Here is a 25,028-nt window from a genome sequence, read left to right as displayed (position 1 = left end):
AAGGTTTAATTAGGAAATAGGCAGATTGGATAAATAGAAATTCAATATGCAAATTAACTATTAAAGTTAAGTTAATCTTAACTTATCTTATCTACGTAAGATCGTGTAAAGCTTTATAATTAACCTGGCATGCGTATTTTGAATAATTTCGTATGGGGAATAATATCGAGATTCAAAACATTATTTTACAATTAAATTTCCTCGTAATTTAAAATCTTAAATATTGATGAATATTTACAGCATAATAAGTTGGACAATTTCTTAAAAAAATCTCTCCAAAGAGAGGAAATTTTAAGGGACGATAACATTCCTTCGAAATGAAATTCCGTTTAAAAGAAAATCACTCCAGTACATCTTGTTTCACGTTTATATTCATAAAGAAAAATTTAAAAACTGAATTTTTTCCTCGATTTTTATAATAAAAAATCACCAATTGAATTTTCGTAAAATATTCACGAAGACTATTATTGGACTCACGTTATATTCTCGTTTATATTTTTAATATTCTTTCTAACCTTCTTCTTGTTATACAATATGCTACAGTTAATCGATTTTATCGTTACCGTTCAATTTTACAAAGAATAAATCGTTGCAGGGTGCACGATGGGCCGTTCTCCCATTCAAAATATAGCAATCAATCGACGTGCAACCCGATTGAACGTTCATCAAAAACGTGTATATCGCTGCAAATAAATGACGCCAGTTTAATTTTATTTACCAAGCAACGACGGTAATTTCATCGCAACTATGTAACTAGATTATTTTCAAACTAGCAGAGTACTTTCTGTCAGTTCAACTAGCGACATGGATGCCCTATCTTAATTAATTACTGCGTGCAGGGAAGAACTTAATGAATTTCGTACAATGCTGTGTCACGGTAACGAAGCGCGCACGTGAATTGTGCTCCGCGTTGAAAAATTACGTTTAATGAGGCGAATAATTAACAGGAATGGTACGCCACATCGTTAATTATTTAATCTTTAATCTTTAAATTTTGATTAATTGCGATTACAACTTTCTTAGAATTTGAATGAAGTGAAACGGTATGTAAAAATTTAAATTTTTAATTATTTTCTTCCAGCGTGCACATTCCCTTCTCGAAATAAATGAGAACGCGTAAATTCAAAATGGCGTCATATTTAAATCATTCACTTCCTATGTAAATATGTATGTGTATGTCTGTATATGTATATATATTTATACTCCTGAAAAACTCTTCGTGAAAATGAAGGAATTCTGCGTTAACTATTGCACAAATTTTGAGAGAAGAGAATTTTGAGAGAAAAATCCTTGCTAATATTTTTTTTCCAAAGTGTAAATGGTCGGTGCACTGCGATTAAGTGTACGCTTGCATGCAGCTTAATTGGCGGGAAAATTCGTTGTTAAGCTTCAGGAGCAAAGCTTTAATACAAAAAAAGGATTGCTCCAGTTGAGATTTATCAGGAAAAAAAAGGAAAAAAAATACAATTGTATTTATTATTAAGAGAATATTGACTTTTAACATGATTATATCGTATTTAATTTTTTTAATCGTAATAATAATTGTAATGAAACTAAACATATTTATTTGAATGTATATATAATTTCGATTAAAAAATTATTCTTATTTAATTTAATTAATTTAGTTAGTATTAATATGTGTATTAATTTAATAATAATAAATCTCTATACAGGAAGGGATATATACAAAATACGCAGAGATATTTCCTCAACCACAATAGTTCATATTCCGCATCCGTATCAGTGTACCAAGAATAATTAAGTTTCATAAATGGGAGGAAACGTGTAGACGTATAAAGGATATTTTATTATACGTCAATCTTTTAATAATTTATTGAAAATATAAACTACGATCTACAAAAGTTATTGTCTGCAATGATATATAAATCTATTTTCTTTATAATAGTTACAATTGAATAAAGAAAAATTTCGTACAGTCAAGTTTTGATGTAGCTGTACAATTGATGTTAAATACGCCACATAAAGCTTGCATATTATTAAATTTGATAACTCTAAAAATATAGAACCGTTAAAAAATGATCTTTAGTATCAAAGGAGGGACTTTTTTATCTATATTTCGTAAAAAGAATTTAGAAAATTAATTTTCTTATATGCCTATTTCAATAAATGATTTTTAACACGAAGAAAATAATTGTTCGATTCGGAAAATCCATTAATATAAATATACTTGTATGGATTCAACTGAATTTTCTAAAGTTTTATTCACGAAATCAATGAAAATTCAGTTCTCTTTTCACGACACGAATGCGGTTGAATGGATCATTTCAGAACAGTCTTACTCTTTCTGGAATAAGAAGTTAAATGATATTTGAGAAGAGCACTTTGGCACCCAGAAATAAAGAGCACACGGATAATTAGCAGCATAAGTAGGCGCCTCTCGTTATACGTGTTTCATGTTTTAAGAAGCCATCCAAAAGGGATAAAAATTCTATTGCAAATATATTAACACATACAAATAGGTTAACAGTCAACCGAGATCGGTTGAAAAGCCTTATATGTATATATATAATGTACATATAGAGCAAGAAGTACCATCGTCAGAGAATCCAAGTTAAATGCAAATACTCAGCAAAAAAAGACACACTTTTCTCTACTTTGAGATGAGATTAATTAAGAGACGATTAATTCAAAAAAAAATTTTTCATTTTAACTCTCAGTAGAGTTAAGATATGCAAATAAATAAAATATGTATTTCCAAGAACCTTTGTAGGTTTAATCAATACTCTTATCAAATCTTACTGAATATAACTGGACAGAATAATAATTTTGTTAATTTCCTTCTACTTCAACTGAAAATATTTCAAAATATGAATTTAAATTTTTATTCACACGCTTATTTTATTTTCCATAATTTCAATTTAAATTTATTTTTAAACTCTGCAAAATGAAATACATATATGTGTAAATCAAATTGATCTCTAACTATTTTTGAAGTGATGTCTAACAGCTAAATTTGTTCTTTTCTTTTTCTTTTTCTTTGACTCTCTACAAGTTGAAAAATATTAATCTCCGAATAAAATCTCTGTAAGTCGAATTTTTATTTATTAAAAATTCTTATTATAAAAAAATCCAATAAAACAGAACTCCTATTTAAAGATTTTTTGTGTATCAATTTTTAAATTAATTAAAAAACCTTCAAAGATATTCCACGAATCTATTAAATAAATTGTTTATATATTTTATTTATTGTTTAAAAATATTATTAAAAATTATTCTCTGTTGAAGGAGATAATCAATGATAAATCCAAATAACTCAATAACGTGATATCGATATTGATGATAGTCGTTGCAAAGGCAGGATGAAACATATATTCGAATCAAATAGTGAAACGAAGCACATATAATACATGGAAGACAAAAAGATTCTCCAATAACTGTTCTGTCATTTTTTTTTTTTTTTTACCGATTCTCTGGTATCACAAACGTCAATCGTATTACTCTATATTCCATAGCTGTTAAGCAATTTTTCAAACATGGATGCCTTCGTCTGAAAACGAGCGTTTTAATGTCTTTGTCACCGAGCATTTCACGTGTAACGTGTTCTAAAATAAAATCTTTTTTATTTACATTAATCTATCGCGATATAGTTATCAAAACTTTATTTACACGCAACGTCTTCAATTTACGTAAGTTGAAAAATGAAAGATAATAAAAAAATACAAAAGAATAAATTTCAAAAATTTTAGAAATAAATTTCAGAATGAAGGATCGTATACAAACAATCTCAATTGAAAATTATTTAACCAGTATATTTATGCAAATATTCCTTATTCGAGCGATACCAAATGCCTGACTATAAATTCGCTTATACTACTGCCATAGTTTCGACACGCATACAAGCCGTACATCTAAAAGGAAATTTTCTCGTATAAAATTATTATAATAATTGAATAAATATCAATGATGTAACGACAACACCATTATTTTTATCACTTCCAATATCTTTTTATCTTTCCCTGCCATTTTTACTAACTTTACTCTCTTTCCAGGTACTTCGATTCTTGGAATAAACGAGAATCTACGTCACAAATATTCAACGTTGTTCGTTATTCGATATCGAGTATAACGTTGCAAAAGTTTTCCGCCCGTGTAACCGTGTAACCTGCATCCATCGCTTGCAGGAAATTTCAACGGCGCGATATCGCCACGTCTGTGAAATCCACTTAAGAAACCCCCCCTTTTCTAGTCGGTGAGTATCATAAAAGCAGCATGCTTCGACTGTTTCGTATTCACGAACTTGGTGTAACTCCATCTTGCTTCAATTTAAATTCTCTTTTCAGGGATAGAATCCCTGGAAGCGTCTTATCCGATATACCATCACAGGTGCAATCTTCATCTTCCTCTCGCCTGAGGACACGTTTTGCACAATAAAAGTTTAAGATACTAGTTTCTTTAATGTACGATATCTTCGTCCGGCCACTGTTTTGAAAAGTTGTCAATCGAACGTTGTATTGATAAAAATTCGATTCATTTTTCGAAAAGCTATTCGTTATTAGAAAATAATCGAAATGATACAAAAATCGTGCAGTAACTGATCTCATATTTGATTTAATCTTTTGAAGAATATATAGAAAGCACCTATAATGTATGTATATTTATATTTATATAATTTTTGGTTAATTTAAGAATAGTACCATGATCATATTTACCTAAAGCTTTTCACGTACAAAGAATATCAATAAATAAATAAATAATCTCTGAATCATTATCGTTTATTCATATGAATATACCATTGTTGGATTAAGACGTTTCATAAGCAGTATTTGAAGATATCTTCAGATGGACGAATATTAATAGATTCGCTATGATGTTCAAATATTCATTCCAAAAAAAGGATAAAAGATAGAAGAAATCAAAGAAAAAGTAAAGACGAGCAATAGTACGAATCGTGATTGCGTATCTCATAAAGGAAATATTGCTGTTCAATTCGTAATAAAAAGTGATCGATATTCAACCAATACTGTCAATAAGTATTTATTATACAATTGATGGAACTTCAAGTTTTCCAATCACGTGATATTTTCATGCTCCTAATATACATAAATTTCCTCTTTTTTCTCGTTAATACGAAATTGCAAAGCACGAATGAAAAACCGTGTACATATTGACAGCGAAGCGTATACCGCAAATATTCGTCTACCCTCAAAGTGGGATACCATATCTACACTCAAAGAGAGCTCAAACTTAAAGCTGTTCTCAAAGTAGAACTCGTTGTAGCTCCACTGGTTTCTACAGGGCTGTTAGGTGAATTAAGACTTTTAAGAAAGCTACTTTAAGAAATATTTCAACTGCTTGACCGGCCCTCGTATCATTTTGACAAACAAACGAGTCTTCAATACTTGTAGATTGAATTTTATTTGATTTAATTAAAGCAATATGTGTACGCGAAACTCAGTCAATTGATAATGAGACTTGAAAATAATGTTTCGCATATTGTGGAATTTGTTGATCAGACACGGGGCATAATTGTTTTAACGATTTAATTAATAAAATGTCGAAAGAGAAGGAACAAAGGACGCGGACAAACATGTTTTTTTTTTATGAGTGGCTTATACCTAACGAATAACAGAGGATTTCCATTATACGTATTACAATGCCATTATTCCGAATGCGTATATTTCGAAGAAGTGAAACGAAAAGCTCGGCCTGTTACGTTCATTATAAATGAAAGAAAGCATTTCCGTGTACATGAATAAAGTATACGAGTAATTGATATGAATTAATGTCACTTCTTCTCGATTAAAAAAATATTCCAAATGAAGTGGTCGAAGGTAAGGAAATTTGTATTATAAGAAAACGCGAAATTTTCCTCATCGTTTTCTCAACGATGAATTTTTTAATTCTTTCAATAATATTCAAGCTTCCTAATATCTGAATTGTTATTTTAATAATTGAAATTAAAATGTTCGATTTAAAATAAACTATAAAACTGAACTGAAAAAGAGACAAGTTCATAGTTTGAAAAATATATAACCATCAGCTTCTATATTAAATACCTGATAAACTATTAATCATTCGTCCTCAAAATTGGATACTGTGCTAGTTTCACTTATTTAAGACCTATCGTATCATGCAAAAGCCCATTAAAAAGTCAACATTACACTTTGATACCTTGTTAGCACAGTTTTAAATATTCTGCCTACACATATTAGCAGGTTAAATTTTACAAAATCCCAAAAGACCTTAGTACCGCTTGGATCTTTGCGGTTATTATCCAAAGTTTAAAACTCCGATGAATAAATAACACATATTTATCGAGAGAGATAGAAAATACGATAAATTATTTCTGCAAGCCAATATATGGGGCGAATCAGTGATAATCATAAGGTACTCACCTGCTTCCGTAGAGGGGTCGCGCATTCGTCCTTGCTCCTCTCGAACCGTTCAAATTTGAAACTGTTGCTCCTGTAGAGCTCGTTGTCGCTTTGCTGCCTCCTGCACAGCCGTCGCGTGAGCGCACGGGGTCTGCAGGGGGCACATTCGGTGGCGAGGCCCCAGTGCAGGTGCAGCATCGCGAGTTCCGCTGTGCACCTGGCCATAGCGCAACCGGCGCGCCTCACGCGGCACTTAACACGCTTTATTCTACCCTCGTGCTGCGGTTTATGGCTGCACGGTTGCGAACCGCTTCCACTGCAATCGCACGTGCGACGGGACCGGCGTTGCCTGACCGTGTGCGAACACGGCTTTGCTTCCTCGCCGCACTCGCACTCACCGCCGCCTGTGTGGGTGCAGTTTATTCTTTCGGCGCACTCGCACGGCTGCTGCTGCTGTTGATTCGACTGGCTCGCTTGAGAGAAAGTAGGTGAAGAGGGTTGCACCGACACTCGATGCCGCGTACCACCGCCTGCCGCCGAGTGTCGACAAGGCCGCTCCGGACAGTCACATCTGTGGAAAGGTAGAATGGACGGTTTATTGAATATTCAGTGGTGAACGATGCAAATTGTTTGGTTTTGCTATGCGGAGACGAACGAAATTCCATTGATTGGATTTGAATTGGATCCGCCCACTTATGACGTACGCAAATGTTGAGTCTCAAAAAATGATTGAATGTTTTTAAATTATAAATGAAACTGTTAGGAGTTCAAGGTATGATTACTCGTGGAAATATATTTCATTTCATTTTTGGTATCGAAAGGTGAATGATGGAAATTGTTCCATCATTAATACGTGTAACGAGATATTGATTGGATTTAAATTAGATTTGAATCTTTACGACACATGCAACAAATTATTGATCACGATGATCATGAGATCTTAATTTGTAAAAGTGATTAAATGTTTGATTATTTTTTATCATATAGAAATTTTAATGAATTAGTGCATAATGTGAATGTAAGCTTATTTTGCTATGTTCTTAACAATATAAATATATATATATATGTGCAAAGTAAGTATCATTGTTTCTTATTAAAGAAATTTGAAGTTGAATTAAATAGAAAGTTTTTACATATCTTCAATATAATCCTTATTATTACTAATAAGAAATATATATTAGTGAATAAATTTCTCAAGTTCAAATGATAATATATTGATTAAATTGCTAAAGAGATTTTAATTCCATAGAATAATTCTAAAAAAGAAAGAATTTAAAATGAGAAATTCTGAAATTTTGAATCTAAAAAACGAAATTTTCTATACAATTTTCGATACAATTAAATTCAATTGTAACTATAATTTAAATATATATATAATTTATGCTTCATTTCCATTCTACAAAGGTATGTATCATTGACAGTTTGACTTATAATATCGATAATTCATGAATCCTATTCAAACATTAATAACTAAAAGTTTATATACTACGATCCATCTAAATCTTAAATGTTCCCACATAACACATGTAAATTTCTTTGAATTTAACGATTACTAATTTTTCTTATCCGACTTTGGCTGAATCCTACCGAACTTTGGACCATTCGAATCATATTGTACCACGATATATTATATCCCTACTGAATCATGTTGATACTTCAATGGTTTCTGTCATATCCAGTCCTCTCTAACTCGGTTCATACTAGTCTAGATAAATCCACCAAATGCTATTGGCTTTTCACATAATCAGAAATATGATCTGTCAGATATCTATTGTAGCCTAAATGGACTTGACCGAATTTTATTTCATCCTGCCAAATATAAATTTGATTTAGAACACTTTATTCTATCTCTTATTCTATCTATACTTATGTCTATGATATACGACTAAACTTAACGTACTTCTATTATGAAAATAATAAAAGTACAAAAAAAACGATATTTACTGATTTATAATCTATATTCATAAATTAGTCTTACGTTTTTCAAACATGACAAGAATTAGAAGTCTCGATAGAATTATAATAGAATTTTAGATAAATCAAATATATAGTTGATCTTATGTTGGAGTCTGTATTCCTATCTTGTTATAATTTGCTTAATTGATGTATTACATACTATATTTTTAAATCCTAAAAGAAAAATTATATTTATTCAATAATTTTAATAAATAAAAATCATAAGATATTAAATTTAATTATTGTATTAATAAAAAAATCATAAAAAATAATATTATATAAAAATCTAATATACTTACAAGAATACACTTTATCTTTAATTTTAAATCATATAAAAAAGTTTTCAATAATTCAATAATATACTTTGAGACAACCATTCATATATAGTAAGTATAAATTTTATAATTATTTTGCAGTAACAAATATATGAATATCTTGCTGAAATAATGAAAAATAATGATTCATTTAATAATCATATATATAATAATATTAAGAAATATTATTCTTAATAAATTAAAAAATCTCTAAATCATTTTAAAGTTCTATTCTATTTGAAGAACAAAAAAAAAGGATTATTAAAAATAATATATATTAATATATTATTAATAATAATAATATATGTATTAATCTAATCCTTTCACAAAATCTAATTCTTTCTTGATAAATAAATAATAATTAATAATAATAAATATAAGATTATTATGAGAATATGATATATGCAAATTTATATGTGTGTTATATGTGTTATATGTGTGTGTTATATGTGTATGTATGTGTATATATATATATATATATATTATAGCATAGTGATATTGTGCTTTACAAAATAAAATATTTATACTAATAATTGATTCATATTAATTTGTGACATACAAATAGATATATACTCACATTTATTAGTAAATATATATCATATATTATACATGTAACACAATATGTCAAATTTTTCTATTTCAAATTTTATTAAGACACATATACTATTCGATAGATTACACATATACTATTCGATAATATCGTAAAACTATCCCAATTCTTGAAATGATTTTCTTATAATAAAAAATTCAACAGAAATTCTTTTTAACGTAATTTTTTAAAATAAAGAAACACACAAAATCGAAGCACTTTCTTAGTAAGCTACCTGTAGAATATGAAGCTATGAATACAACAAGATTCGATTTATTTCGATCAATCGCTTTCGAGATATCTATTCGATCAATCGATAACCTTACATTTATCTGACGTAATAAAATCACGAAAATGTTTCGATTTATTAATCTCTTTTCTTTCTCTCTCTTTTATTTACTAATATATAATGCCTAATTTCATTATTCACTTTTATATCGTTAATTAAGCGCATATTACATTCCCTACCAATTATTCTAGAAAAAGGTTTCAGGTTAACTATATTCGCGCCGTTACGAGCTTCACAAATACGATTAACACATACAGTTACTTTGACCTTCGTTCCTTCCACCCCTTAAATTATAATGGATCATAACGAATATGTACATTGTCAAGCAAAAGAGCAATAGAGAATAATAAAAAGAAAAAAACAAAAGATATTAAGGGAAATAATTTATAATATTGTCTATTTACCTTCGAATCCGCCGTACAGCCGATGTACGCGCTACATGCGGACAAGGTTGTGATTCCGGTGGACAGTCACAGTTGCCAACCCCGGGTCGAGTACGACGAACCCTTATTAGTACAGGATGTACCGGACATGGCTGCACTTGACAACTACACACAATTGTCTGCGGTCCACCACGAGATTTCCGACCACCTCCTCGTTTCGCGCGTTGGTCCACGTGCAGCTGACAAGGCTGTACAGGGCAACCACAGCGAGCTGTGGCACTGCGACGCCCGGCACCTTGTACACGTCTCCACACCCGCTCCATTCAACGACCGGCGTGCGACTAACAAATATACGCCCCACACCACTCGATTCTCTCGATTTATCTCGACAACCTTCGGCTAACTTCGGTTCGTTCCGTAACCCCCCAGTTTTTTGGCAACTCTGTCACGCATGGAATCCTGACTTCTAGGGATGCGCGCACACTGCAATCCTTTTTTACACGATATATTTTAATTTTTCAGTGAAAATATATGGAAATATATATATTTTAATTCAACATGTGAATTATATATATTTTTTTTAAATGTGCAATGTTTCCTGATAATTTTAAAAATCTTTTTGGATCATTTTACGAACTATTTGAATATGCTGTTCTTTAGAAAGGTATTTTTCTTCTATTTTTATATTGATTATATTGATACAAATTTCATGTATTGTGATACATTTTAATTAAACTCTTTTATATTGATGGTATTTATAATACCATAATTGAATATCTTGATATATATGGTTTTGAATAAACTTCGTATACTTTCGGTTAATTTCGGCAAGATTCGTGTTTTGAATTTTTTATATAAATATTCAAATGTAACAAATGCAATATCAATATTTAATAATATTTTATATCTTTTACTTTTATTAGATATTTATTGACATATATTTTGAAATTAACTACAAAAAAAAATAATAGAATTAGATTAATTTAATAATAATAATAACATCATAGATGTACATTTAAATTAAATTATAATATATTTCTTAATTATTCACAATTATAAATATTTATAAAATGGTACAAGTTATAGTACATTAATAATATATTAATTTGATTGTGTAGTACTTAACAATGAAGCAGCAAATATTTGTTGCAAGATTCGAGGTATATCCTTGAGATCCATACAAACAAATGCACGTCCCGCAGTTATCTTTTTGGTTAAACTTAAAATACACAAACATTTATATTTATTTTTTTTTAAATATTATTATTTTTATTTGAATATTAAAAAAAAATATGCTTACTTAAAGGCTTGATTTCCTAAGGATCCAATAAATATAGCAAAAGCATTAACGTTTGGATTTGATGTAAGAATTTTTGCAAATATCTCAGGTCGAATACCATAACGTTCAAAATTAGCATCCGAAAGTACAACAACAATACATTCATCAGCATCTTCTTTTGCTAAATTTGCAATTGCATGTTGCGTCGCTTCTAAAGTATTATCACCAGACATGCAAAATTGTGAATGTGCGTGCATCGTCTGAAAAAATTACTCCCTTCATAATAATGCATCTTTCGTTTAATTGAAGCATTTCTTAACTATTATTACCTTTATTATTTCTAATCTACGTTTATTATTCACTGGCGGGTGAGTATGATTTACGAAAACGATACCATAGTCATCACCAGAATGACCAACGATATCGTACTGAAATTTTCCTTCATATCCATTAAATGCCTCCATTACCATAATGCAAGCTTCCATCTCTCGATCAAGACGCCCGTCGTATCCATTAAATCTATACATACTACCAGAAACATCCACCACTAATTTTAAACGTTTCGATTTTGATGGTGGAGTACCGAGCTCAGGTTCTTTTTCTGCCCTTCTTCGATAAATTGTTCTTTCCCCAGTTAGTCCTTCAATTAATTTAGTATCATCTAACTCACCAGAAGTTTGATGCCTGCACCATTGGCGTTCTTTACTTTTGGCTTGTAAACTATCTATAAAATGCAATTGAAATATTTTGAATCTTTTAAATTAAAATAATTATTTTCTATTCAAGTATAATTCAATTATTTCTCAAAATAAAATTATTTAATTCAAGTAATATACTAAAGCCTATCAAATTTTATATATTTTTGATTATTTTACAAAAAAATATTATAAGATGTTAACCTATTATAGTTCTTAATGCTTGAACTTCCTTCTGAACAGCATTACTAAACTGAGAATAAAGTTGATGATCGTATTCACTCATATTAATTTCTCTTAAACGCTGTTGAAATACTTTGAGGCCCATTTCTCTCGCTGCCTTTTTGATATGTTCAGGTACCGCATTTTTTTCTTCATCACTAAGTTGATGTACTGTGTGACCAGCATCTAAACGATAAGGTCCACCCTTTCCGCCAAGACCCGCTGTGTCTCTTCCTAAAATTTTCATTATACATTTCGGTCCTGGTTTCATACTCATGCATATTTTATGCATTATTTATTATACCTCCGGTTCCTCCTGCCCACGTATTGCCTCCAACATGTGGTTCATTTTTCTCATCGATTTTACCGTGTTTAGGACCACTAACATCTAAGCCAGAATATCTTTCTTTTGTAATTTGCAAATTTTCATTATCATCTCCCACCATTCTTCGCCAAGTTCCAAGAGATTTTTCAATATTTACTAATGATGTTTCCCAAAGACGAACGCAACCACCTGTATCTACTGTTACAAGATCCTGATTTGATTTAGATGAAATATGTAAAAAATACTTATTGGGATAAATGAATTGACTTATTTGCGATATGTTAACCGGTCTAAAAATATAAATAATAAATTTGATAGTACAAATAAAGTAAAAGATAATTATTCAATATTAAATTCAATCATAAATACTTACTCTGGTACAGGTATATAACGTAGTTTATGATTTACAATATCAACAATTTCCAAATAACGAGCAATTCCATAATTTTGTCCTGTCTTTGGAAAAACATCATCAGGAACTTCTTGAGGTGTAACTACTTTAATAATTTGTCCATTATCCATAGTAATAGTAGGAGTAAAATTATTACTAGATTTTGGTCTTGGCCAAGAATAAAGTTCATTAAAACTATCTAAATCAGGAAATCCAACAGCAATATTGGCATAGGTATTGTCACTCACAAGCAATCGATTTGGAGAATCTATTTTCTGTTTCAATGCTGCACTAAGTAAATTACTGTTCAAACTGCTATTAGTGCAGTTAAGGAATAAATCAGTTTTGAAATTATGTTTACTAGATTCTTCTACTTTTAGCAAAATATTTGGACACGGAGACGAATATGTGGATTTTTTAAGAATATACTTGTTTCTCTCTATGTCATCAATTAACCATTTCTTTTCTGATGGAAGTAAAATTGATCGTATCTTAAACGGCAAATTAATCGTGTAAAAGCACATGAGATTTAAATCGATCACTTCTATCTTGTTAGAATTATAGGTATAAAAAATAATTTGATTATGAGACTTCAACAAATCAGATTTCATCTTTCGACGAATATTCATATTTTTCAAAGCATTTGTTATTTTATTTGATGCTGCATCAAAGAAAGATAACATTTCTATTTTCCGTACAATTCCTTCGTTTAAATTCAATAATAATAAAACATCATTCTAAAAATAAATATATATATTTTATAATGAGAAATATATAATAAGAAAAAATTGATTTAACTCAAAAATACTTACTATTTCTTCATACACTAAAATATTTTGATTATTATCAGTCGCCATTGTAAATCGAAGACTGTTACTTTCCTCGTAATTTATTAATCCATATAATAAAGTTTCCTGAATTTTATCTGATTCTTGATTTATACTAAATATTTTTAATGGATTCATAGTAAGAACATTAATTATATCATCCGTTCCGTCATTTTTTGTACCTTTAGTAATTGCTAATCCTGCGACTACACTAATATTATTATTAACATTATTAAGTGGTATAGTCCAATAACTTTGTAATTCAGTAAATAAAGCTGATCTAGCTTCAATGCGATCTAAAGGTAAAAACTTTTGCATTAAATTTTTCGGTGGTTTTAATTTAATGTACTTTTCTTGTACGCGTAGTACTTCTTGTTTATTTGAAAAATTCCAAATAGTACTAACTTGATTTTCTGGTAGAGATATTCTGTAAAGGAAAAGGAAAAAAAATATTAAACATTATATTCTTTCTAGTTTTTTATTTTTTTTAAATATGTAAATGTATTATTCAAAAATAAAAATATACATTAAAACTATTATCTATTATATTTACATTAGATAAAAATTGTTTTAATTAATTGTTCTATTTTACTAAATTTTTTTCTAGTCTAATTATTCTTTTTTATTAAATATCTTACTCTTTTGCTAATGCAATATTAGCGGGATTTGTTCCAATAGGAATCCCATATTCATGTAATACAGATACTAAAGTATTAAAAGTTTCTTCACTATATCGATCGAAATCGAATACATTTCGTACCACATTAGCTAAAGATTCTTGAGGGAATTTCTAAAAAAATAAATAAAGCAATTTGATGATAAATAAACATTAATGATTAAAAAATAAAATATAAAAACCTCACCTCTAAATGCTTTACAATATTGACAACTTCTCGAGTTGAATATGGATACGAAACCAGCCCTTGATCAGCCATATTTCGTAATTTACCAAAAGCTTTTACTAATTTAAATATTATCTTTTCATCCACGTTCGGACCATATTGTTTTAAAAGTTGAATCTCATTTTCAACGCTTGGATTATCAACAGTATGCGTACTGAATAGATCACCCAATGCTCCAAAGAAATCATTTCCCAAAAATGGGAAACCAGGTCTATTTGCTAATATTATCATCTTAAAATCTGGATGAAGCAGTATTTTATTCGAATTGTCTATATTAGAAGTTAAAGAAGATACTATACGTCTGCCATCTGATAAAATCATTTCACCAGATTCAACTAAAGTCTGAAATCAGCAAAAACCATTTTAGAACGAATGAATAAAATTTCTAAATAAATATATAATCACACACAATTGAATACATTTTTTATAAAGTGTAGAAATTAATATAATCTTAAACAAAAAATTTGAGATACATAGAAATTTTAAATTCGAAGATTTTATAGATATCAAATTAGCTCTATCCGATAATAGATTTATTAGTTGATTATAATAGATTGTATATCTTTTTAAATACAATCTCTTCAATGATTAAATCTAGTATAACATAATTTACACGAGCATACCTTTAAAATACAAGTAACATGAGTCGGAGCTTTGTCCGCCTCATCAACGACAAGCACGTGTCCCAATTTAACGGCTTGCACGAGCGGCGAGTCTTCGTACACCACTTTTCCATCCCTAACCATCGGTTGAAGAGTCAAAGTTTGAACAGTAGTGTCTCTGTGTAGCTGTATGTATTCTCGCGGCCTATTTAAAAGTTGTAACAATCGATCGACAATTTTATTTTTGCCCACACCTTGGTTTCCAACTAACAACAAGTGTTGTCCCAAACTAAAGTCTTGCAACAAATTTTCTAAAAGTGCGATGTGTTGGGGCACATCGTAAAATAAAATGTCAGGTACTTTCGTTAAAGCTGTCGTGTTGTATCGTTCGACAACCGTGTTACCAATTTGCACGGTATTTCCGATAATTTGACACTTGACGTTTTCGTCCACCACGTTTTTCGTTGGAACAATACCCATACGATTGCAGCAGTCCTCCAACGCTTGTTTCGCTATTGCCGGTAAGAAACGAGCCAGACAAGCGCGATGCACCGCGTTGTAAGTATCGTCGTTTTGAAACTTGTGCATTCTCTCCGCTATCCTTAAAAGTTGCCTCGTGCTCAAAGAGCTGGCCAATGATTGTAAAGTTGGATCATTGGAGGATCGTAGTACATGCGCCAGTTCTAGAATATTCAACAAAGCTGTGGAAGGTTCTCCGTACTAAAACAGTGTAACATACCACTTGTAATCAGTATGCAAAAGAGGGGTTCCATTAAAATTTTAAATGTAACGCTTGGAAATTAGGTTAAACACCTTCGTCCGAATAATGTGAATCTCCTCTGATTTGGTGAGTGGTCTCATTTCGTGGAAAAGGAACAAGCTGAGCAACTCTGAATTCAACCATTGCCTCGAGGACGCGTTAACGATAGGCGATTCTGCCAAAGCTACGATTCTAAAAGATGGATGAATACGCAATACACCTGATTCGTACAATTCTGCGTCAGATTTATCGTATTTCTTTTTTATTTCGTCGTAACGATCTGCCCTGATGAGTCTTTTACCATCATGCAATTGTAATTCTCGATCGTGAACCAATCTAAAAATAAATATAACATATCGTTTGTATTTAATTACAAAGTTTTTTGAAAAATTTTTTAGAGCTGTGTACCTGTGCAATATAGCCAAAGTGCTAGGATCGATTCTATTAATTCCATCCAATATAGCCAATTTACCGTGCAATGCTGCATCAACGAGAGGTGAATTTTTCCAAACTGTATCACCATTAGATAACGTTGTCCGTTGTTGTATTAAATCTCTGGAAGTCATATCCTAAAATTTTGATTATTTCAAATATTAATTGTTGTCTTTATCAATATTCTATATTTCAAATTAAGCATGCAAAATTACATTAAAACCAATCATTTAATTTCTGAAAAAATTGGACTAACTAATACATTTTGATGTTATAATAAAGAATTTTTGAAAAAATGCTATTGATCAATTTGACTGAATTGAAATAGAAAAGTGTATAATAATATGTATAATAATACCTGATAGAGTACTACAGGCTCTACTTCATATCCTAATAAATTAGCTAAAGTTTGTACAGTAATAGATTTTCCACATCCTTTTGGACCAATTAAACAAAAATCAGAAACAAGATGCGACTCCAACATATTCGTCAATAAATTATTTTGATAATTCGTTTCTACATATTTATTTCCTTTTTCATTTATGTTCTTGTTCCCGCAAGAAACCTATTCAATAAAATGTACAAATGAAATATTATCTTTATGAATTTATCATACTTTACTTTTCTTTTTCGTTTCACCAACTTACTCACATTCAAGCCTATTTCATTATCAGCATATTTTATGCTAATATTCACCGAATTTTGCTCTTCATTTTTTTTATCAATATTTGAAATCTTACTGTCTTTCTTTGTTATTTTTGAGACATCAAAGGTTTCCAGTATAGTTTCAACAGCATTTTGACCATCTTTCGCCAAAAACAATTTATACGGATAACACCTGTAAAATATGTCAAACACCGACAGGTTTGGACATTTATCCTGCGGTTACATTCATATTAACCGTATTAATCGTATTATAATTCGTTAAGTAGATCAAATTTCAAGAAAAAAGGAAGTATATACCATTATAATAGTAACTGATGACAAATTATCCAAGGGGAAATCCGGAAGACCTAAGGACACAGCCTCTTGTGTAACGAAAGCGTGCGAACACGATAATAATTGCCTTAATTTCGTAATATCAGTGTGCGTAGCTAAATTTTTTAATGTGTCCAATTGTTCCTAAAAAAAAAATATCATCGTAAAAGAAAAAATATTAAATTTTTTCAAAAAGAATTTTTAAAAATCAACAAGATTTTCAAACGATTAAATTGTTTTAAAAAATATTTTAAAATTATAATATATATTTTTATGATAACATTTATAAAGACTACTCATTTATAATTTTTTTTTTAATATTATTAAAATTTATTAGGAGATGTATTACAGTATAAATAAAATTTATTATTTAAGATTATATTTAATTTTATTTTTTAATTTGAATTATAGTTTATATTATCATATTTTTGTATTCATTTTTAAATGAAGTTTCTGTCGAAAGTATTAATTGTCAAGCTCAATTAGAATTAAAAATTGATTAAGTTATCCATCTAAGTTAAATTATTTCTCACTTGAATGGATATATATTTACAAAAAATTCTTATGTAATATGTAATATGTATGTTAATATGTAATATCTAGTATAGTAATAATAATAATAAAAATTATAATTTATCTGTAATAAAATTATTGATTAAAAATTATTGATATTACAGGACAATGAGTGTTGATACTTCTTCCGTGATGTTATATAAAGTTTCTACTTGGATAGCGCAACGAAATTTTTTCAGATTTTCTCTGTTTTATCGTTGAGTGCACGAAATTCATATTTAACGATACTTTTAATCTGCAAAGAGAAGTTCACAATTCACGCTCCTTCGAACGAAAACGAGCAAAGTTATAGTTGCATTATCTTCGTGAGATATCCGCATTGTTTCCTTTTACTCAGGAACCGCATATCCCGCATAATTGTGAACAACTCCGCGTACGGAATGTTACACCACAATTTGTTTGAAACAGTCCACGCGAGTGATTAACACCAAAAGAGCTCTTCAATGCGCGCCAAGTACGATAATAACTACCAGTCGGCACGAAACCCTCTAGATAGCTTACAGATTTCCATCGAAAAGTTTCAATTGAGCTACATTCTCAGACCTATCGACGTGATTATCGTGATTCCCCGGAAAATACGATTCATACGATTCTAGGAATAGATCCCGAATAGAAAAAAGAAGAAACTTTCATGATATCAATTTAACAATTGAATCTTTCTCAAATTCTAAGAATCTATTAAAATCTATTTTAATAGAAATGAAAAAAAGATTTAAAATGTATGCAGAAACATGCATACATTTATATCATGAAATATAAATATATTATACAAATTTTTTGAATTAATAATATTTGTTAAATAAGAGATAAAAATATATGAAAAATTGTATGATCGTTCCTTGAAATACTCTCATTTTAAAATATTGATAATTATATAATATTAAAAGTGATATAAATAGTGATATAATAACTTTGTCTGTAATACTAAATGCAAGTAGAAATATCTGTGATAAAGCAGACAATCTATAATCACGTTTATAATTTCTGTAATTATGTATAAAAAGCAATTTCCTTGTAAGCGAAAAAATTGAATGCTTTTGTAATACCAACGATTACTAATGATTATTAAAAATATTCGATAATTAAAACCTTTTCTTCCCTTTCAATAAAAAGTTGAAATTTGTATTAGAATAGCATATAGTTGTATCGCATGTTGAGTCACATTATGACTTGGCTTATATGTCACATCTAATAACCCGTTAAACGAATGCAATTTAAGAGAACTGCTGTAATGTTGAATAAAACTTTCTTACAAAAGTTAGATTGTGAAATTGACACTGGTCTTTCTTTGCAAATAATGATATACGTCTCTGGATGACAAATCTTCGCAAACTTGTTAAAATATACGGAATAATTATGACATCGATATTTCTTTTGAAATTGTTAACATGCGATTTATGGTCTTCAATAAATCATTGAAGTTCAATGCACTTTGAGTTCATGAATCAAGTAGTTGCTACAATAGCAAACAGTTCTCTGTTCTATGTAAAACTATGTAAACTAACTAACTATGTAAAATATTCAATTCCATTGTAAAAATATCGTGATTGTGCAACTGTGCAATTAAAATCATAAATTGAAGAAATTTCTGGAAAAAAAATAAGACAAAAAAATAAATTGCGTTAAAAGTGTATGAAATATATAATTTAAATATATATTTAATTTAAAAAAGAAAGTATTATACATTGCAAGTATGAAAAGTTTAATACTTTCATTGTACACCACACAATAATACACAATAAATAAGGTTCGTGATGCAAAATTTTCCAAAATATTATTGAAAACCCTGTCGTTTCATCGCGAAGTAAGTTAGCTTAAATACTTTGTAATTATATTTGACTTTTTAAATAATCCTTGCCACGTATATTATTTAGTTTGTAACATTTTACTAATGCAAACGATGTTAAAGCGTGTAAGGTTCATCGGTCGCGATGTCTCGCACCGGCACCATTTTCATTGCTTCTTCACGCGCAGAATAATGGGTGTCGAATTGGCTCTCGATAAAACGATATTTATTGCAATCTATTGAATTTCAGAGAAATATCAAGAAAATGAAGATAATAAAATTTGTATATATCTGAATATATGAAAAATGGAAAAATATATTTTCGTGAATAGTCGAGCTCGTATATAAATTTGCATTAATATTCGCACACTATGGTTTTAATATATAAAGTAGTATTAAAATATTTTTAAGAAAAAATAAAAAAAATTTAACTTTATTATATATACTCTATATATACTATATAATATATACTAAATTAAACTTAGATTTTTTAATAAAAAATAAATGATAGTACATGATAAAGATGATTACCTTTAAGTGATGTGAGTATTAAGAGTATTAAGAGAATATTGAATTTTGATAAATTTTTATCTCTAAAAATATCAAATTTTATCACTTGTGATTAATATTCAAATAGTGATTAAAACACATATTACAGCAGAAAATAATTTTCATCAGCATTTTAAAAGACATTGTAATAAGACATATTAAAAAGATCTGATGTAAATTACACAACAGTTAATATATAATGATATATAATGATAACTGATTAAATATTATTTTTGATCATCTATTAACGATTCTTGCGAAGACATGTTTTCTTTGTAAGCTAGATTCGGTATTACTATGTGCAACTTTAATCGGCCAGGAGAAGACATTATCGTTGATGATACTTTTTCTTTCATTCTATTTTCCAATTCTTCTTCATTAGACTTTATAAATGTCTCTCCACTGTTTAAAGTCTCGTTAACTTCTTGAATCTCTTCCTTCGTATTCTTTATCTTAAGAAATTGACTTTGTGTTATTTTATTTTCTTCTCTTTTAAAATTTTCTAAATTAGATTCTTTGCGTAATTTATAGTTTCTCATCGTTATTCTTTCTTTCTCCTCGAAATAATCATATTTCAAATGAGGCATTCTCCTTTTAGTAAGGCTCCATTTTTGTTTCTCTTCATCTATTATTTTTTCCGTAGGATGATCTTCAAAATCATTCATGAAGTTTTGCGTTCTTCCAGAGAAATCCAACCACTGAAGAACTCTTTCAAATAATGGATTCCAAAAAACATCGGATGTTTCTTCGATATTTCTGCATTCCGTTATATTTAATTTAAAATTTGGCTCAGACTCTGATGTTTTTTCTCTATCGATATTATTTTTAAAAAGATGATTATCGATGATAAAGTTTGAATTTTCTTTTATTGCTTTATAACAACCATATTTTTTTTTAATTTTTTTATTATCATTTAAAAGAGATTCTATAATACTATTATCAGATATACTAGTTGATATCCTAGAACAAGGAGGTGCAGATAGTTTTCGATACATCGGAGAAGACGTTGTTTTCGTCTCTGAAAGATTCTTCTTAACTACCATCTGCAAGTTTGTGAAACAACTATTCAATCGATCCAGTCTCGATTCCAACTGTTGATATTCCGTTGAGTAAGTTTTATTTCTTGATATACGAGAACGTCGACGTGATTCAGAATGGATCAATGGATCATCGGGTGATAAGATCGCGTGTCGAATACCATCTACCCAAATTGTACGAACAGATATTGGTCTTTCTGATGATGACCAAATAGCTGGCATTTTTTAATTATCAATTATTTATTAATTCGTTAAATTATTAATAATATACAGACAGAAATGTATATAAAATATTAATTATCTTCAAAAATATATTAACACTAGTAATTTACATGTAAATAATATAATATTTTTTTTAACAAATATTAAATAGTCTCTTATGTTCTTTATTTCCATACTATTTAATTATAAAAAAAATGTTTTTACGTTTTTTATGTATAAATCTTGATCATTTATAATTCTTTGTAGCTTCAGTAACACCGTGTGTCAAATAAGTTTGTCATTCGACCGAATTCCGACATATTGACTCTAAGTTGAACAGAAGAACAAATAGGATTCCACTGTTTTCGCGACACGCGATCTAAACTGCGATGACTGTGACCATAGCGCAGCTACGAACAGTTTATATAGGAAGGAAACCGGCACCGGAAGGGATGAACGACTGGAGGGGTTTGTGCGACCTCCTATGTCTAACGATACGTCGTCACATAAATCAGGTAAAACTTTAGCAAATTACACACGCCATGATCTCCTCCGAGCCGCGCTGGTAATTACTGAACGTTGTCACATGAAACTTAGAACTTACGAACTTGGAAATTTCCATATTGCAAGTAAGTGATACATAATATGTAAATATACATTCAGAAAGAATTTTATTGAAACCTAATAATTTTCAATGTTTTTGTTAAATGATTTTCTGTAAAAATTATATGTTCTATATTATATAACATATTATTTTATTATTTTTTTTTTAATATAATGACGAATATTATTCTAATGTAATTTAATAATAAAATTAATGAAACATGAAATTATTTTTCTAATTATTTAGAATATTATTATTTAAAATATTATTTAAAAATTATTTTGCAATTTTTGTAGAAATAAGTATCATATAAAATATATGATTTTTTCTTATTAAGTTATTATTTTATATTCTATTATTATTATTATATTAATAATATTATTATATTATTAATTTTTAAAATGTATTTTTAGAGATTAAGAAACTAAAGAAACTAAAATTTTAGATCAAAAATAATAAAATATATAGTATTATAATTAATTAAATATAAATGTAATATTTTATAATATTTAATTGATTACTTACTTTAAAACTTGGAGGTGGAATATGTCTGGCTTGAAATCTAGATCTTAAAGGAGGATCAAGTGGATGTCCAGGATATCTTGGTGCTGGCATACCTAATGCAATAACTCTAAAATCTTCACTAACTCTAACAAGTTTCCAATTATCTAATTCCTCTTGACTGTATGTCTAATATATATTTTATGTAAATTTATAAAATCAATTCATAAATAATAATATAAAATTAAATAATAATAAAAAATCAATATAAAAACATTAATACCTCTAATAATTTATCATAACGCAATGCAGGAACAAGAAATCTTCCATCTTCTAAATGCATTTCACGATTTTCTAATAAATTATTTAAAACAGGAAGAACATTTCTTTCAGCTTTTTCTACACCTTCAATGATGAGAATTCTTCCATTTGTTGCAGCTCTTACAGCACTTTGATCATGATAATAAGCAGTACCACTTTTAATTTCTCTTCGTTGTTTTAAATCTGCTTCTGTTGTATCTCTTGAAAGTGCAATAAATTCTACTTCACGATCTGTGACTTCAAGAAAAGCAAGAGCTAATTTTCTACGTCTAGTTCCTGGTCCACCAATTAAAAAAATATCTTGAGATAAAATATCCTTTTGAAGCATCCATTTTAAATGTTTTAACATAGATGCATCTCCTTCTTGTGTAGATGTATTTAATACTATTTCAATAAAAATTATTGTTATATTACTTTATTTCAAGAGAAATGATATTAAAAATATGATTAACTTACAATATTTTTTAGGCACATATTCAGGTTTTTGTGGCGATTTCACTGGTTTTGAAACATCACCAATTGTAACAATCATGCCATCTAAAAATTAAGATATAATAATTAAGCTATAATATCATCAATGTTTATAAACGGTTAATCTTTTTTTATTTCTTTTACCTGATTTTTTACATGTAAGTAATGAAAGGTTAGAACGAAACACTTTGGATTTCGTTAAAACTTTATATGTTGAAATGCGATGAAAGTGATAAAAAACATATAACATTATAAAAAATTACAAAAAAAATGCTTTTTCTTTGAAAAATACATATATATATAATATACTTTAACAAAATAGTGATTAATTAAAATACACTAATTATACGTTCAAAGTTTAAAACGAAAAAACGCGGATAAAGTATTTCATAATATTATATCATCAGTATTTTTATTTATTATTAAAATAATTTAAAAAAATTTATATATTTTCATATAATACTGCTTATGTATACGTATAATTGTACATAAGGTTATTTTATAAATTTTTAATAATTCAAATACTTAAAAAAAATCCGTCAATAATTATTTCAACACATTATTTCATTACATTTGTTTTAGTAAAATATATTGGACTTTCAAAGTTTCGTAATATATTAAACATATTACATATATATCACATATTGAATAACTAATGATATTATTTACTAAATTTCGTCGTAAAATCGAAAAATATTGCACAAAACTAATTAATAAACAATCTTTAATTTTTTAAAATTACTAAACAAATCAAATATGAAATGATTTTTCACTATGAATAATTAGATTATTCTATATTTGCAAAAAATAATTATATTTATATATATATGGTAAATAAAAAATCAAAAAACATTTCTATATTATGGCATAACATTTTTTATTATCACACTAAAAAGTATTACAATAATTCTAAAGATTATGTTACCATCATATATTTATTGCTGCCTAAATGTTTTATGATTAGCCTCACAAATTAGAATACTATATATAAAATAAATAATCTTTCTATAATTTATAACTTCCAAAACTTTTAAATATAAATAAATTTTGTATTTGATAATAAATATTTGCAAAAAATTGATTCCAAGTAAAAATGTTTATAAAACATTTATACATTAGAATCATAAGATTATTAAATAATCAAAATAATTATAAATGATTATCATATTTTAGAAAATTTGGTTAAAATTTTATTATGATTATAATAACATCAAAAGAATTAAATTGCACTTCATTTTTTTTTTTTTTTTTTGCTTAAATTTGTTATTTATTTGCTTGCAAATTAATATTTTTCTTAGTGCGATTATTCTGTATAGTAAATCATAACATTAAGTACTTTATGCACAGTATAAAATGTAAATAAATTACTTAAGATTAAAATCTATACAGTATATCACATTGAAAGATACAAAAATCTACTTTGATTCCTACATGTTATTCTTCTATACTATTTAGGCAGTAAAATGGAAATGTAAAGCAATCTCAGAAAAAGAGCACCTTCATAATAAATTAAATTTTGTTTGTTGTGTCATGAAATTTTATATATATATGATTAATTAAATTATATATATGATTACCTAACATTAGTTGATGTTATTTAGCAATGCTATAGAATATATAATTTATATAATTTAAAACTTTTTGTACATTTAAAAAAAAATTTATATGAATAATGCTAATTTTAAATAATCAGAAATATGTTATTA

General features: G+C 28.3%; 2 protein-coding genes and 1 long non-coding RNA gene across 3 annotated transcripts in view; all 3 read right to left on the bottom strand.

Moving 5' to 3' along the window:
* Nucleotides 1-10,229, bottom strand: part of LOC107998302 (uncharacterized) — a 201,811-nt gene extending 191,582 nt beyond the window's left edge. The window contains exons 1-2 of the mRNA XM_017057500.3: nt 9,888-10,229; nt 6,357-6,906 (exon numbers count right to left, since the gene is read on the bottom strand). Coding sequence (XP_016912989.2) covers nt 6,357-6,906; nt 9,888-10,189 — 852 coding nt within the window. The 5' untranslated portion in view covers nt 10,190-10,229. The remainder of the gene's footprint in view (nt 1-6,356; nt 6,907-9,887) is intronic.
* LOC133666227 (uncharacterized) lies at nt 7,691-8,439 on the bottom strand. The gene is made up of 2 exons (XR_009830053.1): nt 8,314-8,439; nt 7,691-8,144 (listed from the first exon to the last, which is right to left on the bottom strand). It is a non-coding gene; the product is annotated as an uncharacterized LOC133666227 (long non-coding RNA).
* Nucleotides 10,230-10,876: 647 nt separating the features above from the next.
* LOC107998312 (von Willebrand factor A domain-containing protein 8) lies at nt 10,877-24,966 on the bottom strand. Its single transcript, XM_017057511.3, has 19 exons — nt 23,467-24,966; nt 23,308-23,388; nt 22,814-23,235; nt 22,555-22,719; nt 17,265-17,423; nt 16,953-17,180; nt 16,660-16,866; nt 16,278-16,438; nt 15,923-16,205; nt 15,131-15,829; nt 14,469-14,849; nt 14,244-14,395; nt 13,591-14,032; nt 12,761-13,515; nt 12,367-12,677; nt 12,045-12,296; nt 11,475-11,869; nt 11,167-11,405; nt 10,877-11,085 (listed from the first exon to the last, which is right to left on the bottom strand). Exons 1-19 carry the CDS (start codon nt 23,570-23,572, stop codon nt 10,968-10,970), a joined length of 5,556 nt encoding a protein of 1,851 aa, XP_016913000.2. The 5' UTR covers nt 23,573-24,966; the 3' UTR covers nt 10,877-10,967.
* Between the last annotated feature and the right edge of the window lie 62 nt (nt 24,967-25,028).

This window comes from Apis cerana, linkage group LG6 (genome assembly GCF_029169275.1).
Source record: "Apis cerana isolate GH-2021 linkage group LG6, AcerK_1.0, whole genome shotgun sequence".
Taxonomy (NCBI): domain Eukaryota; kingdom Metazoa; phylum Arthropoda; class Insecta; order Hymenoptera; family Apidae; genus Apis; species Apis cerana.
The sequence above is the reverse complement of the archived record's forward strand: the minus strand, read 5'-3'. Positions and strand labels throughout refer to the sequence as shown.